The 25,536-nt window shown below is 39.2% G+C and overlaps 1 protein-coding gene across 1 annotated transcript in view; it reads left to right on the forward strand.

Moving 5' to 3' along the window:
- Window positions 1-525: 525 nt before the first annotated feature.
- Window positions 526-25,536, forward strand: part of LOC108676662 (SH2 domain-containing protein 3C-like) — a 74,215-nt gene continuing 49,204 nt past the window's right edge. The window contains exon 1 of the mRNA XM_047881759.1: window positions 526-1,126. Within this exon, the coding sequence (XP_047737715.1) occupies window positions 1,027-1,126 (100 nt within the window). The 5' untranslated portion in view covers window positions 526-1,026. The remainder of the gene's footprint in view (window positions 1,127-25,536) is intronic.

The following is a 25,536-nucleotide window of genomic DNA, read 5'->3' on the forward strand; positions in this document are numbered from 1 at the left end:
AGCAGAAACGGCTCCTATGTCAGAATAATTTTCAATCTAGAATCGGGGGTTCTTCCAGCGTTTCTAAAATAAGAACAATTGCTTTTAGTTCACTGTTGAACTTCAACATTCGATTTCATTCTCATTTAATGTACATTGTTCAATAACTGGGTGAATCAATCGACGGCCAAGTATTTTGTGGTTATAATTCCAAAATAATGATTTAAGTAACGTTTAAACTATTTCAAGGTTTAGTTTGACAATTCTTCGGTTTGGAGTCAATACGGTAACCATGGCTTTTAATGGTAAATTGGGCCAAGTTGAAACTAGACTTCGCCCTGTCCAAACTTGCTGAAAGTGACACAATTCTTTTAATACCAACGTAAAAAATCAGCACATTTTGCACTCTTGGTTGTTGTAAATAGTTCATAAGTTTCATTAACTTTGCCTGGAAAGCTTGTGGACCTTGATTTAGTTCTTATAAACTAATTGCCGTGATTTTTGGCATCCGACTTAAACTTATCATTTGAATGCATCTTGGTTTTTCAGGAATCTATTCCGAGTTTGAATATTTATTGTTAATCTATGTGAAATTTTACGTTAGCGTCGAGTGATTGTGAAAAAATTTCAGTGATGGAATGTTGGTGAAAGTGTTGTACCAATGTAAAATTAGCAGAAAAATATCAATTGTGTGCTAAACTCTAAAAAATATGAAATATGTTGAAAGGAAGTTTGGCACACGCGAACTTCATTCTTGAAAGATACGTGTAATAATGTCACTTGGAAATTTGATAAAACGGGCTCGTGTAATCACCTGCTTTCACTTCCGGTAAAGTGGCATGTAGAAAGGTTTACCTGCATGTTTTTTAAATGCCGGAAATAAATGTGCAGCCTAAATGATTGTTAGATCCTAATTAGAAACTGAATCGATGTTTCTGATTATCTTTGCTGTATAATTAAACCGAATAATGACGTAAAACGTGCATAAAATCGGGCTTGAAAAGTTTGAAAACGATTTTCTGTTGACTCCTGGTCGAATTCTCCGCCATGGGCAACCGGTGGGGGTCCCAGAAAACGCAATCCGCGGCGGCGGCGGCGGCGGCAGTGAAGGAGAAGGAGGACAAGGAGAGCAAAGTCCGGCCTCGAGGTAAGGACTTGAGCTCGAGTTTCAAGTTATGGGTTGAGAATTAAATTGCATGCATAATTAATGTTGTGCTGCCCATGCTGAGGTGTCCATCTATAGCCATAACATCCGAACAATTATGATTTGAAAGCGCGTTAGAAAGCACTTGTATCATTTGGCTATTGCATTACAAGTTGTAAAATCTACGTGTTTCTGCAGTAGTTCAGTAATTTTCGTGCTTAGTGTCAAGTTAATCAGTATTATTACATATATTTCACCTAATAATTGTTGAAATATAGTTACCATGAAATAAAGCGTTTGTTTTCCTGAATACTTCCCTCATTTATATCATTTATAGAATATATGGTGCAGGCCTTCGAAAGTTCGGCCTGAAAGCTCAATAAATTCCGGCATCATTGGCTTCGTGGAGGGGCAGATGAGAATCGAGAGCCTCATTTACAGAGCTCAATTAGAGTGCGCATTATTAAACTACGAAGAGCATTAACGGAGGTGAAAGTTTGAGCCCCGGCTGCGAACAATGGCCACAGATGAATCAATTGCATGGGATGGGCCTCGTCTAAAAGTCGTACGAGTCGTTTCTACTGCGAAAATTTCCGTTTTCGGTCTAGACATTTAAATCGGTAACATTCTTTGCATTTAAAGCTGGGGTAATTATTGTCACTGGTCACTTAACTTCGTTGTTTATTCATATGAATTGTTCAGCTCACGTCAAACTCTTCATCTCGTACAATGTAAAGGCACACAGTAATTCCGATTGATGAGAATTGTTTTTGCATTCCGTTATCATGATCAAAAGTTATCAGTAAGTCTTCTCAATAGACATTGATTATGATGAACGAAAATTTTTTTCTGCTTTTCACAAATTAGAATCATAAGTTACTATACGTCTGATTTGATTAGTTATTCGCCTTCTTTGAAATTTGAGAATAATTTCAATGCCAAATTTATGTGTTTCTAGCTAACGAAACTCTTCATGGATTCTCAATTTTCTTCATGGATTCTCAATCTGTTTTACACTTCATTATTTTCCGAACTTTCATCCTTGCCTTCAACTCGTACCTTCCTAGCTTTGTTTGTCTCACTACATTTGCTCTGTGAAGCTGTTTCATTGGAGCGCTGCTGGAGGTTTGTGATGATGCCATCTGCCGCATAATGCAGCTCGGCAGGGCTGCCTCACCGTCGACCTGTCGCTAACAAATCACTCACTCCAGAATATAATGAAGGGAATTAATCTGCAGACTTGAGCTACCATTGTATTTTAAAAGCCTGTCATTGCGCAGCAGTTCTCAGCAGGACAAGCTCATGATATTTAGTAGGCAAGATTGATGCGCATGCGAGGTCATACTAAACACTGGCTTTGGCTGGAGCGCTATATAGGCTCCAAAAATGTTAAAATACACAAATGTAATGTTTTTGCCTTTTTATGTTTTGGTGGGCCGTTGTGGAGCTAATTAAAGTATAGATTCTTAATTTAAGGTGGAGTAAATCATGAATATAAATTTTTGGATGATCTATGATTCTTTTACTTTAGATTATTTAAATTAACAAAATTTAGAACGCTTCAGCCCGGCATACGTGCTATAACAACAGTATCCGCTATAACATTACAAAGCATTGCCTCTAATTTATAAGTTCAGCTGAAGTGTACAATTTTTTAGTTTACACAAATATTACCATTATCCACTATTCAATTGGAAAATCGTTTAGTCTGCGTTATAGAACTGGCAAAGGCCATTTTTTGTTAACTTCCTATTGTTTGCAAGAAAACTTTTATTGCAGTAATGTAGGTATATACATCTGTCCTGTTGATTTTAATATAAGACCACGCTGACGAGTTGGCAGTCAACGGACAATATCAGACGAAGCAAAAACATTTAATTTTTGTTGATGAAGCTAGGTATTCTAACATATTTTTCAAAAACATTATTCGACCTACAGAATTGTGAGAGTACGAACTTGGATGATGGCGGTCTATCGTTTGAATGATTTGGGTCGCTTAGGTTTAAAGCTGATTTCATAACACAAAGATGTCATAATTTAAATTTTCATCCAATGTTTGAATTTTGTTTAACATCTCTTCTGCAACATATTCGGGTTTTGCCAATTCGCATTTATACTGATGAATCTGTTACACTTGTAACGAAGCTATCACTGGCTAGCTATCAAACCATACAATCATACACTCGTCATGATCCAACTGTCAATCAATTTCCGCACTTCGCAACGGGAAAAACAACTGCGATTTATCACTCCACTTCATGATCTAACTATAGGCGCTCTGAATATATATTTATGTTGCACCAGCAATCGCTGCCTCGTGAAAGCCGTGGAGTGAAGTATGCCTGTTGTGGTCTTGAGATAGGATGAACCCTTGTGTATATCTTGCGATCGATCATAACAGCTCTATAATATGAATCGAAGATACAGAAATGGCTAATTGTGTTATCCTCACAACATAGGGAAAAATACGAATGCAATATTACTAATAGAACCAAGTCTATTGAAATTTCACATTACGCCGTTACGCACCTCTGCTGGTCCCATTTCGTTTATCAGTTGATGATAATATCGACGAACGTCTTAATCATTACAGAGGTTATATGATCATAATAAGGTAACCAGTAGAGTTGTCAACAAAACATCATTCTAGTCTTTTGCAAGCGACGTCTCAATGTAGTGTTTCTTAAAGATTATGCTTCGATTTTCTGTATAAGGTTTACCGGCCAGCACAAAATCAACATGATCAGAATCATATGTTTGTAGAGGTTATTGGTCCTCACAGATACATATTCAGTTTGAATTTAGGAAACTAGCTATTTGAGAAGTTACCGGCTAAATCACCGCCAGTCAACAGCCACCAATTAATGGTCTATCGACCAATATAACGCGATTTTTTCCATCTGGAATGATAGAATTTGGTCGAAGTCGAGTATGAATTCGTTTTTCCTGTAGTCGTCCCAAGATTTTCATGGGCTGCGTACGACATTGAGAAAGAATGTCTTGCAATTGATGTCTCAAATCGGTTATCACTTCTTTTTGAAGCAAATTACTAATTAGAATTATTCTAGAGTCATAGCTAGATGCGAAATCCAAATTCAAGACTGGATTCTTTTTCTAAAGTCTAATCACATTTTCTTCTATCTTCAGGAGAATGCTTGATGAATGACCAAGACATACATCAAATGGCCATTTCTAAAAATATATGCGTTGTAGCCTTTGCGGCCCATTAGTTCATGAATGTGTTGTCCTTACAACTAAATCTTAGGTGTTAAATTCAAGTATCACGAAATAATTAGGTGAACTTTTAGGTGTACGGCTTATAGTGCCTGCCAGAAGTTGAGAATATTCATGATTGCAGGTTTGATCGTTCATCTTACAACGTATTGTTGTAGTTTCTAGATAAAAACAGCAATGCGGCCACGTGTTGGTTCATTTAAAGAGTTTAAAATGAGGTGTAATCAATTAGTAGAAGAGTCATTAGCGAAATATGTACTTGGTAAACATGAATATTATTGAAAAGCACATGCCATCGTGTGTAGGCATCCTCACGATAGGAAAAACAGCATCTCCGTCAAGTACAGAATTTAATTATGTGTGCTTACTAGAAACATCTTCTGAGTGGAGTTAGTTCCAACTGCATTAAACTTAGCATCTGCGTGACTTCTTCATACTGAATATTATTTTCTGCCCTACAAATTGCAAGAAAAATGGCTCCGACTATCCTACCGAGCGCTGTATTTGCTTGCACGATTTTGTCAACAATCAAGACCGACCTCCTGAAGTGCCTGGCTTCGCTGTGAGAGGTTATCAAGAAATGCAGTTGAAGTTTAAAGGCGTCGTGCATTGTTGAAAGAATTAGCGAACAAACACAACCGACGTCTGGCTCAGTGACGCTAGGCGGGAGGAAACTTTTCATGAAACGTCATCGATGAATTAAAGTTTTTTGTCTCTAATTTTGTATTCTGTATCAATTGAACTTTGGGTATAGATTCACTTTTATTCGACACTTCCCAAGACGTTAGTCTGTTTGGTTCCTAAATACGATTTTTTGAGGAGGAAAGAGGGACAAGGGGGGAAGTTTTCATGAAATACTAAGGAACTCTTCTTAAAAAGTTCGATTGTGCCTACCGGAAAGGGCGTCGGTTTAAAATTCTGGATGAAATCTTGGGCGTGGTCGGCGCTAAAGAAAACCCGGCTATAAATGGCCAGAGTGCTTAAATTCAGAAGATTTTTATGGACGGAAGGCTTCCATCGGACTTGTGCTAAAATATTTGTGTGGTTTGTGGGAACTAAATTTGCATTTATAACGTTAGAAGTGGTGCAAAACTTGCAGACTGCATGTACTTACTGAAAATATCGTGTTTAAAGAAATGACCCACATTAAAATCATATGCTGACAATTTTACGAGTTGCTTGCTTCATACGCGGTACAATGTATTTACGTTTACTTTTAACTCGCCAATAACTCCTTCAAATAATTTTTCATTCATTCAAATCCGGGCGTTTCTTACTCTGAAAAGTGGCACAAAATTCCAGAGAATATTTCATCTCAGCATTCAATAATTTCACGGCTTTTGCGACAATAAAAGTTATGTCGAGGTTTAACGCTCAGAAGCCTGAATACCAAGACACCTCACACCCAAACAAGTGTCGAGAAGTTCGCTCGAGGAAGACAATGTCTGGGTAAACAAGCTTCACTTCGCCGTGCCTAGCTTCTGCTTCTACACGTGATGTTTGTTTCCTCTGGCATCGAGACGTAAACGTATGTAGTATACCATGTCACCTTACGAAGCTGTTGTCAACTTCGTGGAAACCTTTATTTTATTTATGCTATTGTGTTCTATGGCTTATGTTCCTTGTCCGTATTGCTTGTAAAAATTAGTTTGTATGGAAAGCACCGGGCAAAGTTTTTCTATGAAACCTCGGAATCTAAATAAAATATATAATAAGTAAAACGCATATACATCACGGCAATTAATATCGCCAAGTTAGAAAATATATATAAATGCCCTCAGAAAGACATGGCGCTGAAACGAGCCCTTACTGCAGCGAGTCTTTGAGCCAACATATTGTACTCTTGAAATTTGCCTGTGCTAGTTATTCTGTACGTTAGCATAATAGCATTAAAACAGAGCGTTTTAAATACCTGAATCAATTTCTTTGTGATATTTTTTTTGTAATTCTCTTTGATCATTGACCTTGTCGACGAATAACACACGACGTCGTATAGGAACTCCATTGTTATTTTTCGTGATGGCAGGTGCAGGAGGAGCGATAAGATTATGCTTCATTGTACACGCGATGACCATTCATTGCCAACAATATACGCCTTTCAAGTGCGACACCGCAGCACTTTAAGCCTTCATTTCGGAGGCTTTAATTGCATTCATGAAAATGTCTTCTTGTCCATTGATATGATTGCGCACAGATGTTAATTTTAGTTGCTTAATATGACATTGCATGAGTGGTTAGAGATACAGTACTGTGCAAATTAGTACGGACAGTGGTTGAAATAACACCATTATTTGCCACATTGAAGTTTTATTTGAAAAAAAACATGCCAATGGTGCCAAATATGATATAATTAATAGCAGATATGACCTACTTTTGCTTTTACAAGCATTTGAACACAATTTGTATGAAGTTTAAGTTTGCGCGATGTGTTTCGAGCAAGAACGTTAAGGATACCTCCCCTATATTCTAGACGTCATCGCTTAGTTGATAACGGCAGTTAAGGTCGGTTATTTTCCTTATCCTTGGACCATCAATGAGGCCGACTTGAGCAATAAGGGCCACTTAAGGTTTACGATGAACAACTTGCATACATGAGTCACCAACCCACGGCTATAGCGTAAATAATTGATTCAATGTTTAGCTAGTGACTGTGTGTAATGTATCAATTTTAAAGTGATAGCATCATAACGGCTCTCGAGCGGTAGGTGGTTGATATCATCTGTGATTTAATGTTCTATCGAATTGCTCTTTGATTCAAAGAGCTCAGTCTTTATTGATCACACTCGCAGTAACTGATCGAGCCAAGTACTGAGTGATCGAATTTCCAGCAGTGAATGCATATGAGTAATATTTTATAGCTTACTTTCTAATCAGCTTCAACATTTAGGCTCTTAATTCGCGCAGCAGATGCCACATTTAAACATGTGCGAATTACTGGTCAAACAAGATCAAGTCTCTGGAAAATGTTAAAATGAATTCTTTGTGCTTTTCGTCGCACCGCAATTGTCTTGAAAATTCATACTTCTGACAATCCTGAGTGAATTCAAATCTACGCGGTGATCTAACTTTGAATAATTATTCATCATAATTAAGATCTAATGAATATGAATGATGAATCTATTATACATTAAGCGAATTTGTAACTCGCCAGCTATGTCATTTTATGTACCTTCGTACATTTTTAGGATTTACGTTCCTAAAATTTATCAAAAATTCTGATACTTATTCGCATTTTCCTGAAAAACAGTCCATTCAATTTGTGTTCTATTAATAGAAACGAAACTTTTCATAAACTTTATTTCAAAATTTTTGGAAATCAAAAATTATTATTACGAAAAGTTTGTTTGACAGATCATAATGTTTTCATTACTCTAATTGGGTCATGGCCCGAAAATCGACCTTGTATTTCTTTAACCATTTCAAGTTTGAATATTCGAGGACTATTTACCGATACGGCAGATATTCCTTGACAGTGTTGCCGTGACCTGAAGGTGAAGCCATTCATCGAATTAGCGCTGACTTATTTAATAATTATTTTATCTCCAAGTATTGTGTGACTGTTAGCTTTAATTTCATTTTTGCCTCTATTTCTTTACGTTCATCAAGTGATCTTGTATTTTTTAGTGCAATAATATTATTTTGTCACACAACTCGTATCAACAGTATACGCTCCTGATCCATGGCACGAAACGCTGCCCCGACTCGACAGGTTTTCAGCAGCGCTGTCCCGCACCGCTCGACCAGATTCTCACGCTGTCACTCGACTTTAATATGATATCATTTTGTTGCCTCCACGGCTTCTTGCATCATAATGCCTAACAATGGGCGAGGTGATGCGCACGTTAATTGTACTATCTTCACTCTCGGCGTTTCTTTCATTTTCACTCAGCGTTTTCGACGCAGATTTTTCTGGTTTGCGTTATGTCTTTTGAACTTATTGCTTATCAGGATTCAAGTTGTTTTTTTTTACCGGTTAAAAGTTGATTTGATTCTCGTTCATTCATTCGATTTTGCGTATGATGAACCTCGTATAAGCGCTTTCTATTTATTTCGACCGTTACAAAAGTGCGGCGAGAACAGAAGTTCAAGAATAACTTGCTCAAGAACAAAGTAAAAATATTAATTACGGGTCCTGAAAGGAACATTATAAGGACTTACTTTATTCGTTTATATGTTGTCAAATCGAATCTTGTGATTACAGAGTACGGGGGTGTTAATGTTATTAAATGTGGTAATTATCGGCCTCAAAATTCATGGTTAATGCTTGGATTTGTAATTGCTTGGATTTGTATCCACCATGCAAAAAATTACCTACATTCAATCCTATCACTAAGAAAAGTATGATGTTTCATACGTATGCTTATTTATTAAAGGTTTGACTTCATTTACATTGGTCTAAGATATTTCCATAGTTAGAAGGAGCCATAAATTGTCATTAGCACCTTAAACCGTTGCCATCAACCAGGCTTGGTATATAAAACAAGTTATTTACGAGGACCAAACACGGCTACTGCGTTGACACTTTTTCATCGTAAACAAATTGTCTCATTGGCATTATAATTTCTATACACAACCCATACGTGCTTATTCGGCCCTTCCAATGTTTGCTGTCTCATTGAGCTCATTGACAGATGAGTTGTTTTAGGCACTAATTTCTTTCGTTGCCTTATTGAGGCTTGGCCATTGCACACCTTAATTTATTCAGGTAATTGCCTAGCCTTCCTTGCTTTCCTTGAGGGTGAGGCAATATTCCTGCGCCTTGCCGGGGGTATTTTACTGCCGCTCCTTGGCGGTGTAAACGCAGTATCGCTGTTCAGTGACTGCCATATTGCTACGCCTTGGTGGTGTTGCCGTATTACTCTGACCTAACTGAATTGCCATGCATCTTCATCTTTATGGTGTTTCCATATAACTGCGGCCTGTGTGGCCATTCCTCCGCCTCTCAACTGACGGTGTTGTAACGCAACCTTTTTAACAGGGTTGCCTTGTTGTGAACACTTGACAAGAATGCCATATATCCGCTTGCTGGCGGGGATATCAAGCATTTTGTGAGGGTGACCTGCATGTTTTTTTTTGCAACTACCTATACGGCAGATTCGTTGAACAATGTTCTCCAAACCGTGAACTCAATAAATTCAGGTAGTCTGATTTTATTGGTATAATTTTGTTTTGACCACAATGTTGATATCGTAGCGCGTTTGTTTCAAGCACAAACAATATTTGCAAAATCAACGAGCATTTGATGTTACCGAACTCATTGCAAAATTTCTACTTAACAGAATTTAATAGAAAGTGGTTGAAAATTTTATTTCTATTTGATGCCGGGAAATCTTTTGCATATATTAATTTCGCTAATTATCACAAATATATTTTGATGCTACAACTGGATACTATATAGAGTCGCAGTTTTTATCGTCGAGCCAACTGGGTAAAAACCTAATTACTCCAAATCAAACGCGTTACTAATGTAGACAAACTTATGTCTGCATGGTAGTAATGACCAAAATAACCCTGTATAACTATAGCTAATAAACTAAAACTTCTAATTTGCAACTATGTACCCGATAATCGTGGCCTTAAGCTTCTCACACGTGCACCTGGCAGCACAGAAGAGAAAAGCCCGGGCGTCTGTTCATTGCATGCGAGAGGCTGCGCTCGCTGAGTAAACATTTACCTCCGCGTCCAGGGTTCGCTTGGGTCGATTGCGCCGAGACAGCGAGACAAGCAACTGATAGGGGCGGAAGGATTGGATTTCTTCTAAAATTATGTCAATAATATTGTTTCATTATGCTATGAATGTCCTATCTTGGTCTTCTGTGATTGATTGAATTGCTGTAAAAATTGTGCGGTCGGAGGCATGACATCGTGAAGGCGAGAGTACCCCAACTGAAGGGCGCTTGTGACCTGTGATCGAGTTAGAAAAAAATCCGAACGATGCTAGTCGGTCATGTCCTAATTTCCGTGCTTAAATTACGAAAAATTCGGTGTTGATGTTCGTAAGCTGTCAGTTATTTTAAAGAAATTATTTATGACTGATGAGATGATTTGTTTTAGTCTGGCCTGAGATGTGGAGGTCGAGCGACATGAACTGAGCGTGTGACCGCGCGCGCCATCCTCGGCTGTTTGCTGAGGGCGGCTTGGTGAGATCCGTCCACCTGTTGCAGGTGTCAGAGTCGCCCGCGTGTGAGGAAGGTCGTGTGGTCCACCTGTCTTAAGAGTCGTGTGGTCCACCTGTCGAGAGCGTCGTGTGGTTCACCTGTCGAGAGCGTCGTGTGGTCCACCTGTCGTGGGCGTCGTGTGGTCCACCTGTCGAGAGCGTCGTGTGGTCCACCTGTCGTGGGCGTCATGTGGTCCACCTGGCATGAGAGTCATGTGGTCCACCTGTCGTNCACTTTTCTGCCTGAACCATGCTTCACATCATTATCATAATTAGACAAACGGGAAGATGAAAATCTAAATTGAGTCTGCATTTCAGACATCATGCGGGCTCCTATTTACCGCTTACCTTACTATATAATCGCCCGATCGCTCGTTAATACTTAACGCAATGCAGGCCATAAGAAGCCAAGATATTCTCATCATTTGTCTGCCCGTCATTCAAGGAACAGGTTTGCGTTGCAAGAAAAATGGTAATCCAGTACCGCGGACCCGGCCGGCGCGTCAGGAAGGTTGCCTGGGCGTCGCCTCCTTAGCACCCTGGCGCGCGGCCAAAAAAACCGGACCCTCGAATGTTGCTCCCTGTCAACCCGAGGGTTAATTCTGTGCCTGCCATTACCTGATTACTAGCCGTACTTGTACAGTGCATAGGAAATAGCGCATAACTGTTAACTCGTGTTTCTTTAACCATGAAACTTTAAACTACCTGTACCAACTAAATTTGTTCTTTTTAGTGTAGGATTAAATTATGAAATTGATAAAATCTTTTTAAACACTTTATAGAAGAAAAATTTGTCGTCACATAATATACCGTGGTTATCTATGACAACCTAAGCGAAAAGCTCAACAAGTTCATTATACCACAAATCGTTCATAAATTTAAAATAGTCCAGTTTGTGAAGGGGAAGCCTGAGATGCTGGCTCAGTTACAATGTCGGACCTGTCAGCTGCCGCATCAGCTGAAGCACCGCATATTGGCCTATAGTGATCGTTCGTAAGCTGAATGCGTTGTTTGACTATTGATTCGATAGCACTGACTTATAAAGGGCGCTTGTTGGCGTTTCAGTTCAATAATTTTATTCACGTAGCAGAATAATACATTTGACCACGAATCGGTATGGCTAAAGTTCATCTAGGATTAAAGCTTCGTGATTAAATCGTTCGGAACACTGTACACGTAAAAGATGGCGTATCATGGAAGCTATATAGAATCTGCTGTATTCATTGCCACGTGTCTCTTCCAATTGACTCTCCGGCTATCCTCCCAACAATCTACAGTTCGCATTTTCTAATTTGCTAATTTGACGACACAAAACAAGTCCAGATATTCAGTCTAATGAAGCCTGTGGAACATGCTTTTTCAACAACAGTGTTGGCTCCGTTACAGTACTGGCTCAGTTACAGTGCTGGGTTGTCGGCAAGGGATTTGGGGCTTGGAGGCTTGGAGGTCCTTAGCCATTCTCACCCTACATGGCGCAGCGATTTTATATTTTGTCGGTTGGCTTTTATGCAAAGCCCTATCTGCTGAACGAAATTAGTTGAATCATAGAATATTGCATGCCCAGGCATGATTATTCGCCATGACAGTTGTAAAATAATGTTCAAATATAAACTGTATAATCGCGCTTGTCATGATTACTTAGGCCAAAAACCATGATATGCTAACTATACATACTGTCAAATTCAATCAATCCTCAAAAATATCCTGGTCTGTAGTCCAAATTGATACACTGCACACATTGAAAACGTACATTGGACTGCACCATTCTGAAGTAAAATGTTATCAACGGACGATGTTTAGCTGACACATCGTGCAGGAATTTCTCAGGCATATATACATACATCAACGCTGGCAGGGAGGAACTGCCAGGCCGCAGGGCGACGCGGGTGCCGCTGTATTGAGCGTCACGCCGCGATCGCCTACGCCTTGAATTATGACAGCCGCTCTTGCCCATCACAATCACGCGCCGATCAGGCAACCTCAAACTTCGGCCTATGATTGGCCTGAAGATTTTATGCGCTTGACTGAATTGCGTCCCATCCAGGCTCCTCGTCTTTGTGCAGAGTACTTTGTAAGAGAGTCATTTTGATTTTTTAGTTAAAAAGAAGAGGAACGAATTTCATTTTTACCTCTGGCGCTTTCGCGAAGGTCCTCGGCGTTCATGCTCGTTATTACTTCCTTCTCCATAACAAATGCGAGGTTTTTGTGTTAACCCAACTGAAGAAATTTTTATGTGAGGTTACGTGCTCTGCTGCACTTACCTATGTTGCTGTCCTACCTTAAAAAATAATAGGGGCATTGGTTGCGTGCAAATTTATACTCGTGCTGCTGTCCTATATGAAGTGATGAAAATAGAATTGATGGTTGCGTTCAGCACACACATGCTACAGTCCTATCTCGGTGAGATGTAAATGTGATACTGTACAATGTGATGATACTGTACAATGTGTGTGTACAAATGTGATACAATACTGTACGTTGCTTGCGTACAGTATTGTTCTCATGTTGCCGACTTACAGGTACTTGAGGATGAAAAAACAGGATTTTTAGTTGCGTACAGTGTTTAATATATTGTGCCGGAAGATCTTCAGTCATGTAGCGAAGTTACGCTTGTGTGAAGGATTTTATGCGTATAGAGATTCGAAGTCTCACTGCGCTGCTCTTCCGCATGTTATTCCTCTACTACGCCAGCTCAGCTGCATTCATGTGTAGTAGCTTAACGAAGCACTGCGGTGACTTTACAGGAGATTGTATTTCACAATCAAGATGATTGTCGGGGAATTTCGGGATGATATTCCTCCCATGTGGCGCTGGACCAAGAATGTGCACTGTGGAATTGCATCTGAGATAAGCTCGGCAGAAGCAGCTTGACGTGCTGCGCCCTCTATTTAACCATTTGCATTCGACTTCACGAAGAAAATTTTAAATAATTCTCGACTTATTATTCCCTTATAGCGTACCGTACATGGAGAAATTTTCGAGCTTTTATAAGATTCGGCGCTCGAAAATTTTCACTGCAAACCGGTTGTTGGCCTCCATATGCATGTCATGAGCAGTAGAGCTTTTTTATGCATCGAACAAAAATGCAACTATTTGTAAAACCTCGCGTTCGAATTATAAGTATACCACCGAAATTAGTAATTAGCAAAAACCATTCAGCTCGGTGTTTCGAGGTTTCACAAATATACATTAGTATGCCATTGTCAAAACTATACATGAATATACCCTCTGTCATATTCACCGCGTAGTTGAAGTGTCCATTATTTGAAAACGGATATTCTTTCGGTGATGAACTGAGAGCGAGTCAGAAGGGCCGTTATTCCCGGCAGTGATGCAAGGATTGAAGACTGAATAAATTATGTTCGTTGGAAGGAGATAAGCGAGAAGGAGGAAGAGGGAGGCCGAGAACTGCGATTCGATGCTGAGGTTCGAGTGGTTAGCCTTCGAACGCCGTCAGCGATGCCGTTATATCATGTGAGGTATGGACACGCGTCTGTCCGCTCAATTTACAAGGCAGATAAGCGCGGCACAAGCTAGCGGCTTGATCCATATTTGCTCGATGTTAATATTTATCTGAGAGAGATTTAGTTTCTGAGATGCGCATATATACCAGCAAATTGTGATTATCTTCATTTAATTAATGTTAGGTGGCTAAAACGGTTGTGAAAAATTGTAGTTTTCTTGTGCTATTTTACGAAGAATGCTTCCGTCATGGAATGATAATGTAAATTCATTACCAACATCAGCATATTTGTTATTAATCAGCTACCACCCCGTGTGAGTGATTGTTATTCATTCTCGTACATAAATTGATTAAGGATATTACCCTCCCCGGTCATTTGTTAAAACCACAAGAAAACGAAATATATTTTAACTCGTAATCGAGAAGCATCTTTTATGGATCTGTTTTTTTTTTTCTTAAAGTCCCTCCCGTCAAACTAGTCCTTTGATCATGCCAGACATCATACCAAATTCAAACAATGTACTTCTTATCAGAACAAGGCTTAGTTTTGTCGTATGATCTCCCGAGAACGACAAACATGAGGGCCATTAGGCGCCCAGATTGCGCTGTCGCGTGCTTGTGTATGATTGCTTGAGTGCCTGATGTGTGCAGGAGTACCAGCTTGCGTGCAAACACACGTTTGGTGCAGTAATTGGTAGAGGCATGTACATGAAGAGCATTACATTTGCATAATGATGATGGTTATTCTTACTCATGTAAATGAAGAGTCGCACTTATTTTTATATTAGTTGTTTTACAGATTTTATAGTGAGAGATTTCAGTTCCCTCACAGACAATCTATGCGCAATCGCTGAAATCGCTGACGCCGTCTACGATTGTTTTTCTAAATACCTTATTTATCATTTAGTTTCCCCTTCTGTCTGGTCACTCTTATCGCCAGACAAGTTGCGCAGGTGGAACTGTACGCGCGAGCATGACTCAGCATTTTTGAAGCAGCGGCGACTGACGCGAGCCATGCGCCAGACTTGTCTTCCCCTGGCCGGTCGTCTGCCGCTGTTTACTGACAACGCTTCCCGTGTTTGAATACCTGGTTGTTATCAATATCTTTTAAATTATGGTTCCCATTGAATAATACTCTTTAATATTCAATAAATCCTTGCTCCTCCCTTGACGTATTGTAATTGGGCGTTATTGAAAATTAACTGTGCAGTATTTTTCGCCTGAACAAACTCGCTAGACTGAACTAGATACCCGCCGTGTACCGGCTAGCCTGAACTGGACACTCGCCGTGTACCGGCTAGCCTGAACTGGACACTCGCCATGTACCGGCTAGCCTGAACTGGACACTCGCCGTCCACGGTGCACCGCCTTGGGCTCCTGCCAAGTGGCCGCCGCTGCGATGCGTGCCAAATCTTGCGTGTCAACTGAAACTCTGCGACTCCATTTCCTGGCTGAGGGAATATTCTTACAGTGCTTACCAATCCAGTGTTGCATTTCTGCAGGATCGAAAGTATATCGTCTTAGTATGTAACTATTTGGAGGAAGAGATCTCCGAGACAAAAACGGAACGTTGTTAGTGAAAGAGATAGGTTCTAAGATATTTTAGGTATTGACCTTTACTCATTTTTAAACACGATTTTTGTCTACTCCTATCAAGCATATAATGAACTATAAATTTTTAATGTTGATTTTTAGTCGAAATTTAACCGGCATCAAGGCGTACGTCGATTCTCTAATTCGAATTTTTTCGTTAAAAAAATCTAGTTTTGTTTCTCAAATGGCAAAGCGTTCTACTATCCAAAAACAGTTTTGATCAGTGTTAAGCCTTCTACTGTTCTACATTTAAACGAATTTGCATTTCCGCGAATTGCAGTGTCACATTGTCATGTAACAATTAACTCTTATTATTTAGAAGTGACATTGGTGCTTAAAATCAGATGAAAAAAATGACAAACTATATGCCCGCCAACGTATCAAAAACACTGTTAGATGCTCATGTACATTTTCCCGCCATAATTTGAGTCGCCCATAGTCCTGAGTGGTCTTCACTTACCTCTACGATGTCCCCTGTTAAATGATTTTCTTCACTTACCCCTGCGATGTCGCCTGTTAAATTGTTTTCTTCACTTATCCCTGCGATGTCCCCTGTTAAATGGTTTTCTTCACTTACCCCTGCGATGTCCCCTGTTAAATTGTTTTCTTCACTTACCCCTGCGATGTCCCCTATTAAATATTTTTCTTCATTTACCCCTGCGATGTCCCCTGTTAAATGGTTTTCTTCACTTACCCCTGCGATGTCTTCACGTACCCCTGCGATGTCCCCTGTTAAATAGTTTTCTTCATTTATCCCTGCGATGTCGCTGGATGTCGGCTTTGGCAGCGCGCCCATCGCTGTGCCTGTAGCGAGGAAACTTTGCGCGGTGCTCGCGACGAGTTTTTTCCTTGAGCCTGACTTGATCGAGCTCCTGGAGATGAATATCGGCGGCTGTGTTGTGAGTTACTTCCGTGCTTTATTTGAAGAGAGACATCAGAATTTCAAGTCGTCTGCTACTGCTAGTACTTACATAAGATGACGGGTTGAAAGTGCAAAATTTGCGCTGTTTAATAAATCGATTTCTGGAAATCTTTTGTGATAATTATCAGCTGGAAAAATGTGAGTTGGTATCTTATTGCCTACTTTTCATGTCGTTTCATACCCTTTTTATGCCTCTAATTTCAAAATTGGCAGGAATCGAATATATTATTTTAATATTCGTATTTCTAGTACCGGTATCTCAATATGGATCTATCGATGACTCATTCGAAAAAGATTTCTTCGCCTCATGTGGTAATGACATATAATTTATTACTCATTTTTGTATGTTTTAACATTCTACCTAAAGAAAAAGGTTTGTTAAGAAAGAATATGTCTCGCTTCAAGATATCCCACGTGGCAACACTGACACCTTTTCAGCGGCAATTCCTCGACGTCCAACCAAGGTACATTTGCCGTCCTTGTGCGGTTTCAATGGATTGATGATCGTCTACCGCAGAAGTAACCGTTCGTCTTCTTCTGAGACAGAGAAGAAGAAGAAGCTTCTCATGTGATATGAGGGGACCTTCTCATGAAGTCTTGCGCAATAAACACCCCCCACCAAGGGTCACTTAATTACATTTGGTGGCTTTCAACAAAGACTCTTCTGTGCGGTTGAGAACCTTTACTGCGAGGGCTCATCACTCGGCCACTGAGGGTGTGAACGACGTCTCTGTCCTTGCCTACGTTCTCATTAGGAGGAAATTCTTACAGCTTGACGGAGATCCTTTGAGGATCTTAGAGTACTTTAGGGCACGGCGACGGCGCTTTCACTTACTACTGATCTCTGTACGTTGCTATTCGAATTTCAATTTTTTTTTCTGGGACTCCGTCTTGGTTACAAGAAAATTTTTGTCTATTACTGTATTTTGTCTATACTCTATTACTGTACTGTACTTGTAGAAATACTGTATAATTATTGGCACTCTCTTCAATTATGTTTGCCAATAATATTGATTATTCTCTTTCGAATATATATAGTATTTTATTCGTGCTATTATTCTTCAATTGTTCGTTAGTAATTTATTTAAGCGAAGGAAATTGTTTTAAAATTACTGCTAATTATGAAATACAGAAGAATCGAGGAACTTTTCTCCAATGACATCGTTGAAATAATGACCCTCCAACCCTTTGACTTTTTCTTTCAGCCACTCCTTTCAAAACGAATGACAGTGGAGGCAGATGATGCATTTATGGACAAATGGCGTAATATTGTATTAAATTCAACTGATATCCATGGCATAGATCGGTTCTAGGATGGAAGATTTTTTTTTCTAATTGAAGCGAATTTTAAAACCTATAATGGATTAGCGTAATTCAATCAATAAAATAATTTTGTTTCTACTTTCTCTATTTCTATCCTTCCTTATGTGTTCTAAATAATTTACAAAATATATCCTTACGAGGTACTCAGCCCTAAAATACCTTTAGTTCAGTCCACACCAGATCTCTGTGAAGCTGCTACCACCGAGCCTCCTCATCCATCAGCTGAGTTCAGCTCCTGTACACGCGCCCGCCGCCGCTTGCAGACGCGCTTCTCAGAAGTGTGACGCCATAGTAGCCTTGCCTTCACTTGACGCATCACGACTCAAAATAAATGTCTGACACTCGTATAATTATCGAATGCTGCTCTACTCGAACGCTCAATGATATCGGCTTGAAACACTGCACGCTCTTTATATTTGGATTGATGGATGCGATTGAATTATAAGGTTACTCGCTTTGGCATCTTGGGGGCTGAACACACCTTTTATATATTCTGCGCGAATTAAGTACAATTCTGAAATCTACACGTAATTCTCCTCACTGCAACTTCGTATTCTAGAAAATATCCACGTAACTCCTTATTAAAACTTGATAAACAAGAAACTCTCCACGTAACTCTCCTCACTACAATTTCGTACACAAGAGACTCCACGTAACTCTCTTCACTACAAAATCGTATACCAGAGACTCTACGTAACTCTGCTCAATACAATTTCGTATACAAGAGACTCCACGTAACTTTGCTCTCTATAATTTCGTATACAAGAGACTCCATGTAACTCTCCCCACTACAATTTCGTATACAAGAGACTCCACGTAACTCTCTTCACTACAATTTCGTATACAAGAGACTCCACGTAACTCTCTTCACTACAAATTCATATACAATTGAGACTCTCCACGTAACTCTCCTCACTACAATTTCGTATACAAGAAACTCCACGTAACTCTCCTCACTTTAATTTCGTACACAAGAGACTCTCCACGTAACTCTCCTCACTTTAATTTCGTACACAAGAGACTCTACGTAACTCTGCTCACTACAATTTCGTATACAAGAGACTCCACGTACGTAACTCTGCTCACTATAACTTCTTGTACTTCAGGTTGTCGCTGCTTCCTGGAAACCTGATTTGCTGCTCCTGGCCAGCCAGCCTCTAACAGGCCTCTAATTCCAGCACTTGTTTGGTGGTCTTGTTTTTATTGGCATATTATGTCTTGACTTCAGCTGTTAAATTTCTTTCTGAATTGACAGAAATTTCTTTCTGAATTCAATTCTTTCTTATTAGGTACACATTTGGTTCATGAAATAAGGCGTATCAGATTTTGCAATTAGATTTTTTTGGGGTTTGGAGTTAGTGTTCATGCACGCGATAAATATTTTGTTTGATGTAAACTTCTTGTTTAAATCCCTAGTAACATAATTTATTTCAGTTTCTTATAAAATTAACTGTTAGTTAAAATTTCAAAAAATTATGACGATACCGTTCATAATTATTAGTGCTAATAAAACTTAATTCATGCCACATTTCAGATATTGTCTTTTAAAGAGCAGAAATTACAAATTCTTCATTTCAATAGCATTAATGAATCTGTTAAATAGTGGATATTTCTAGTTTTATGTAATGTGACATCAGCTAAAATTATTATGCCAACTGCAATTGGGCCCGTTTATATCGTTATTAAGATTTCCGTTTTATTGCACATTTTCGAACCTGAATTTGGGTTCTGAGCCAGTTTACGTTTAATGAAATCAAGATTCAATCCAAAATCTGCTTGAATATAATCAAGTATATTATTTTAAGGTAAGTTTATTACCTCAATTTAAGCCGATGACCGACCTTCATTATTATTTTCCAATTGTAAATAGATTCGTCGAGAATGCTTGATCTGATAGATAATCGAAAATACTCCTTCATTACCTTAAAAAAAAACGCTAGGACTCTTGAAGTTCAGCACCTCCTATACTCAGAATAAAATTGGTTTTCTGTCGTTGCATTTCTTCTCTATTGTGATAACTTCTCTCTGGCTGCCGTGGCTTGACTCCAAGCCGGCTAGCTGAACTGCTCTCGTTATCTTTTATGGAACCTACTTGGGAATTCGTTGCACAAACTCGCCTCATTAATTCTCGACAGATCAAGCGTAGCATTCCTTTCGTTCGAGCCGGGAGGTTGATATCATTCCGTATAACCTGGTGGAGTGAGTGTAGGCAATGAGAACAGTGCCCCTGCTAGGTCATAGAACTCTCTTGATTTTTGATATTCAATGTGAATTATTGATGTCTATAAAATCGTGACCCTGTTTATTTTTATTGATTTTTGCCATAGTTCTCTAATGTTCTTTTGGTACCTGCTAAATTAAAAAAATAACTTGATAACTGTCAAGAGAATAGAAGGTGTAGCTCAATCATGAACTACGAATTGAAAATATATAATCTCGCGTCACTCTCTTTCCGTTGATAATGTTGAGATTCCTAATTGAGTGATTATGTAATAGATCTTTTAATGGTTCAATAGATTGATGAATATTAAATCCATTGGATTAACAAATTGGTATAGACTGTTTTGCATCTTTAATATATTTTTTTCAACTTCCCGCGTCAAATGAATATTCCAAAAGCCAATTTATGTTGCTTACTCTTTATAAAATTATTCTAATATTCTACTATTACGGACCAGGTGCAGCGGAAGGCCTCATTGGTACCTATATTACTTGACAAAGTAACTCGCAAGAGATAAACTGAAGCTCGACAAGTCACTTATCTTATCGCCGTCACTCTCGTATATGGGCTCGTATCTCTGATATGACATGACCGTCAAATATTTGAAGGGCCTCCTGTAATAAATGTATCTTTTATAGCATATCCGGCTCCTGTGTCACGCTTGCGATATAAATAGTTTACCGCCGTCAAATTTCTCCCGGGAATGAATCTTTGGATGAAATGGACTAGCTTGCACCAACCGGTATATTCCTGACATATTTACTCATTTTTAATTTATGTCTAGTATCAGTTTACTTATTTTTTTGTGAATCTGTGTAGTTGGTTCTACGTCATTAACCACTTATTAAGCAAGTTATCAGAATACTAGTTTTTGTCTTTCATTTTTACTCACAGTTTTTCAGTGCCTATTTCTGAATAATTACTTTTTTTTCATAACATTTAAGGTAAAGCCAGCAGTGATATTCAGCACACTGAATCCCATGGCCCTTTATTCGATTCAAACAGAATAAATGAAGCCTGTAGGAGTCGTCCAAGTTACCTGCCAGCAGTTATGTTGAGTGAGTAACACAACCAACCTTTTCACTCACAAACCGCCATTCCGTTTAAACTCAAAATGTACGGTGCTCTAGCCCGCTCAATAGATAATTCGTGGTCACTCTGAATAAGTGTGGTATCGCAACCAACCTAATTGTCAAACATCTGTTGGCTACTCACTTGTCTACTAAAAAATTTGAAATCGAGCAAGACCCGATTAGTCTCGAGCTGCTACTGATTGTGTACAGCAGCGAAAGTTTTCAGCCATCGAAGCTGCGTTATCGCGCGGCAGTTACGCTGTGGTCTTTCTTGTTTGAGTTACGATAGGGCAGCGATAACCGTGCTCGACAGTCCGTTAACGCTGCTGCATGTTGTCCATCAGGTCAACATTCATGTTGTCCATCAGGTCAACATTCATGTTGTCCATCAGGTCAACATTCATGTTGTCCATCAGGCCAACATTCATGTTGTCCATCAAGTCAACATGCTCGCATAAAAATCAAATGGTTTACGACCGCGTTCACTCATCGTGTTGATAATGCGGCTCTGTTAACAGGGTGCCCCCTGAGTATACCTCATGCAGTGTATGCTGTCTACTTCAGGTAGTAGTCTGCTTCAATTTACTACTCAGGCGCTTAAGTCACATTTGAATAATTTTGATCTGACACATCTTTCTTTCATTACTCTAGTGCCGATCTTGAAAGTGAAAATTTCAATTATTACTAACATTTAATAAGTAATAACTTACGTGCGATATTAATTGTCATTATTGAATATGCAACTTTCTTTAATTCTGTAATATTAGCCCTAATTACCTTCTTGTGAAGCAATCAGCTGACGGTAATTAAAAGCATGGAAATAACTGACGTATCACCAGCCGCTCGGCTGTGACAGGGTCTGCTGAAATTAGCTTTCTATATGAAATAATTATTTCTATCGGCGATGGTTTGAATTTAATTTTTGGGATTGCTCCGCTAGAAAAGAAATCTCAATCTCTTACTCTAAAGCGTGTCTGCCCGTAGCGGCTGAGCTCGCCACCTGCATTTACCATATTTAGTTTTTTTTTTCTCCCTGAGAGCGTACAAGCTCAGTGGCATCCATTGCCACCATGGTTGAGACGAGCTTTCTGCCTTCACTAATTCATTTAGACCTTGAAACTCCCCTCCAATTCATATTTAAATAAGAACAAGACAACAGCGCTCTGTTCTCTACATCCTGAAAGGCTAGCGCCAGGATGGCAGCAATAATATGAAACTCTGCACAGCACTCAGCACCATCACCGACATCACCACCGCCGCCTGGAAACGATATGATTTTTGTGCTCTTGGCTTTTGCTGAGATTTGATATCGAAGCTGTTTTCGCTGTCACCACCTCGAGAAACTTCAAGATCACTCTGAAAATAGGAGGTTTTGGAACTAATTTCAATCTAGTTCTGACAACTTGTTCGCAGAAGACCAATAAAAAATGACCAAAAGCGTCTATTCAAACTATCTAGATTCTATAGCATTCAAATCTGAAATCAAATTAATTATATATTTTTCACCAGAAAGCGTTAAACAGAAAACATCGCTGCAACTTTAGAGTGTTATATAAAAAGTAGTGCTCGAAGACAGTTACGAGTAAATGAATATAGCTCAATTAGTTGAATTGTGTAAGAGATAATTAGCTACGGATCCGGTTTGAAGGCTTCGGAGATCAACACTGATTTACGAGTTGCGCTTGAACGTAAATGTCTCTATAAAGCTTTTAACGTGGAACGTGTTATCGTGGATGCTCATTTCTTTTCATTGGTTTTGAAATTTTTCCTTCGATATTTACTCTACATATGAACATTTTCCTTCAAAAGTTGAAAGCAATTTCCGCTTCTTTTCACTCCATCGCTATATGACTCTACTACCATAGTTACCAATACAACTCATTGTTTGACGACTTCAATGACGACTTTACACCTCTGCGCCCCACCGTATAAAGCCAACTGCGTGTTTTACTGTGTAGACTGTGATGGGGGTCGTATAGTGTACAACTGTGATAGGATCGTACATGAAACTGCCCGATTCGAGACTCGAAAATTTTCGGGTGTCGATTTCGATTGAGGGTCAAAAGCTCGGCTCTGGCCGCGTAAAATTCTATAAAATTTTTTTGTCACTGCAATGATATTTTGTAGAAACTTGTACATTGTACGATTGAGATAAGATCGTACATTGTACGACTGGGATAGGAACGTACATTGTACGACTGTAGTGAAATCGTATAATGCAAGGCATAAATACAGTGTGGTTTCCACTCTTTGCTGAAGCATATCTCGTATACGGCCAATACTAATCCCAATGCTATAGTGTTCAATTTTTGATGCCTCTTTTTTCCCTCGCTATAACATTCAATTGCAGATGCCTTTTCCCTCTATTGCTTATTACTCAATTGCGGCAGTCTTTGCGGGACGCTCCGTTTCGACGCTCTAGAAACTGCCTTTGAAATTTCCTGTATACACTCAGAGCCGCTATAACATGACTCACGCGGTTACGATTGATGACCGACGTTGTGGTGAGAGCTACGGCCGCCAGCCGAGCTGACGATCCTAGTATTTCCTGCACCAGGGCTGACACCCTGGCCAGCTTCATGAATTCATTGCGGTCAGCTTTACATGGGGACAAATATACGGCTTTTTGCTTAGCAGGAATATAATGCAGGAAAACTTGTGAAACTGACGAAAACGCGGACCGGGACGAGAAAAATTACTTTTATGCAAATGATAATTGAGTAATTCCAACACGTTGCATGTTGCAATATGTTATTGTAACAGAATTATGAGTCAAAATACCGACAAAAATCATGTGTGAAGTTAACGATTTCTTTCATGTCCATTAACATTCGAATACCAGTGCTTCTTGGATATTTTCGTTAGGAGAGACAACAAAAGCACTGCTCTATAAATGGTTACGTGGTAAGAACTTCTTTTAAATGTTCATACCACAACGGGTATCGACTTCGTCAAATTCGAAAACCATTCATTATATATAATTTTTTCCAATCCTTGTTTTTGATAGGCAGTTGGATGCTTCCAGTTGAATGATCTCGACTTAATTATGTGAGATTGTTGAATAACGACATGTTAATGAGACCCCAAACGATCATTTTTTTGCTGTACAAAAGTAAATACAATAAGTGAGTTACGATATAGACTGTCACTGTTGAATTGAAGTGCCTTTTGTTGTACGGAAATAAGACTGAAGTACGCAACACTAATCATAAGCCAACCTTCGTTATTTGTTCCGTTCCGCAGCGCAGTCACAGAGAGCACTCCGCAGATACGATCTTTACGGGGAAATTATGTCCGGGGCTCAAGAAACATCGTTGTTCGAGCGCCGTTTTTCTCGACCGGTCTTCGTATCGGACTTGCAGATGCGCTAAATGAGACGTTATCTTGTCGCGTCCATCGCATGCGCTTTGATTTACGCCGCATTTTGTATCATGGTCCGCTTGATAATTCAGCCCAAAAAGCTAGAATATGTTATTTGGTTTATTGAGCCGGTTTTTTCAATTTTTAGACTCGCATCTCTAGTGCTACAGTGTTTTGCAGCATCTCTATAATTATAGCTAGATTTTTGCTGATATTTAAATAGATAATTTAGTTGGCAAGTTTTCAGTTAAAAAGGCTTGGCACACAAGTTACAGGGAATGTGGGATTTTTAATTTTTACACACCACCAGCCCTTTACAGCCGAGAACTGTATACCAGAGTGAGACATGCTTGCCATGACAGCGGAAAGATGGCTGCTGAGGGATCGCGATGACATTGTGGCTGTAGTGGAATTGTGGTTGCGGCTTGTTTTGTGTTTATGTTCGGTGTTGTTCATACTGCCTCTCTTCATTATTGTGAACTCGGTAATTTTCAGGGATTAATTACAAGAGTCTGCATCTAAATTGAACTGTGTAGCTTCGTATAGTCGCGTCTTTAATGAACTGTGTGGCTATGTACAGTCTGCATCTGCATTGAAGTGTGTAGCTATGTACAGTCTACATCTTCAATGAACTGTGTAGCTATGTATATTCTACGTCTACAATAAACTGTGTAGCTACGTACAATTTACGTCTTTAATGAACTGTGTAGAACGTGACGTTGCAAAAACAAAACACCCAACGCTCGAAGCTTCTATTTCTGTACCGCAATAACTTCCTTCAGTGTTTCATGTGATCCTTCCGCGCTTGGGAGTTTAAATTTAAACTTTCACGCTTTGGACCAGAAATTAATTAGTGTACTTACGTATGCCGCCAAGTTAAAAATTTATTTTGCTAGTTACAAGAAGTATATAACTATATATGTTTTGTGCTCGTATGCCATCACTCAAAATTATTCTGACTAAGACAGTAAAAATGAAATCGGACTCTATTTGTTTTTTCACTGAAAGAAGATTAAGTATTCACAAATAAATACTTTTGCTCACAATATTTCGCGAGTATAATGCCA

The sequence above is a fragment of the Hyalella azteca genome, unplaced genomic scaffold, assembly GCF_000764305.2.
Source record: "Hyalella azteca isolate HAZT.00-mixed unplaced genomic scaffold, Hazt_2.0.2 contig8774, whole genome shotgun sequence".
In the NCBI taxonomy this organism is placed as follows: Eukaryota; Metazoa; Arthropoda; class Malacostraca; order Amphipoda; family Hyalellidae; genus Hyalella; species Hyalella azteca.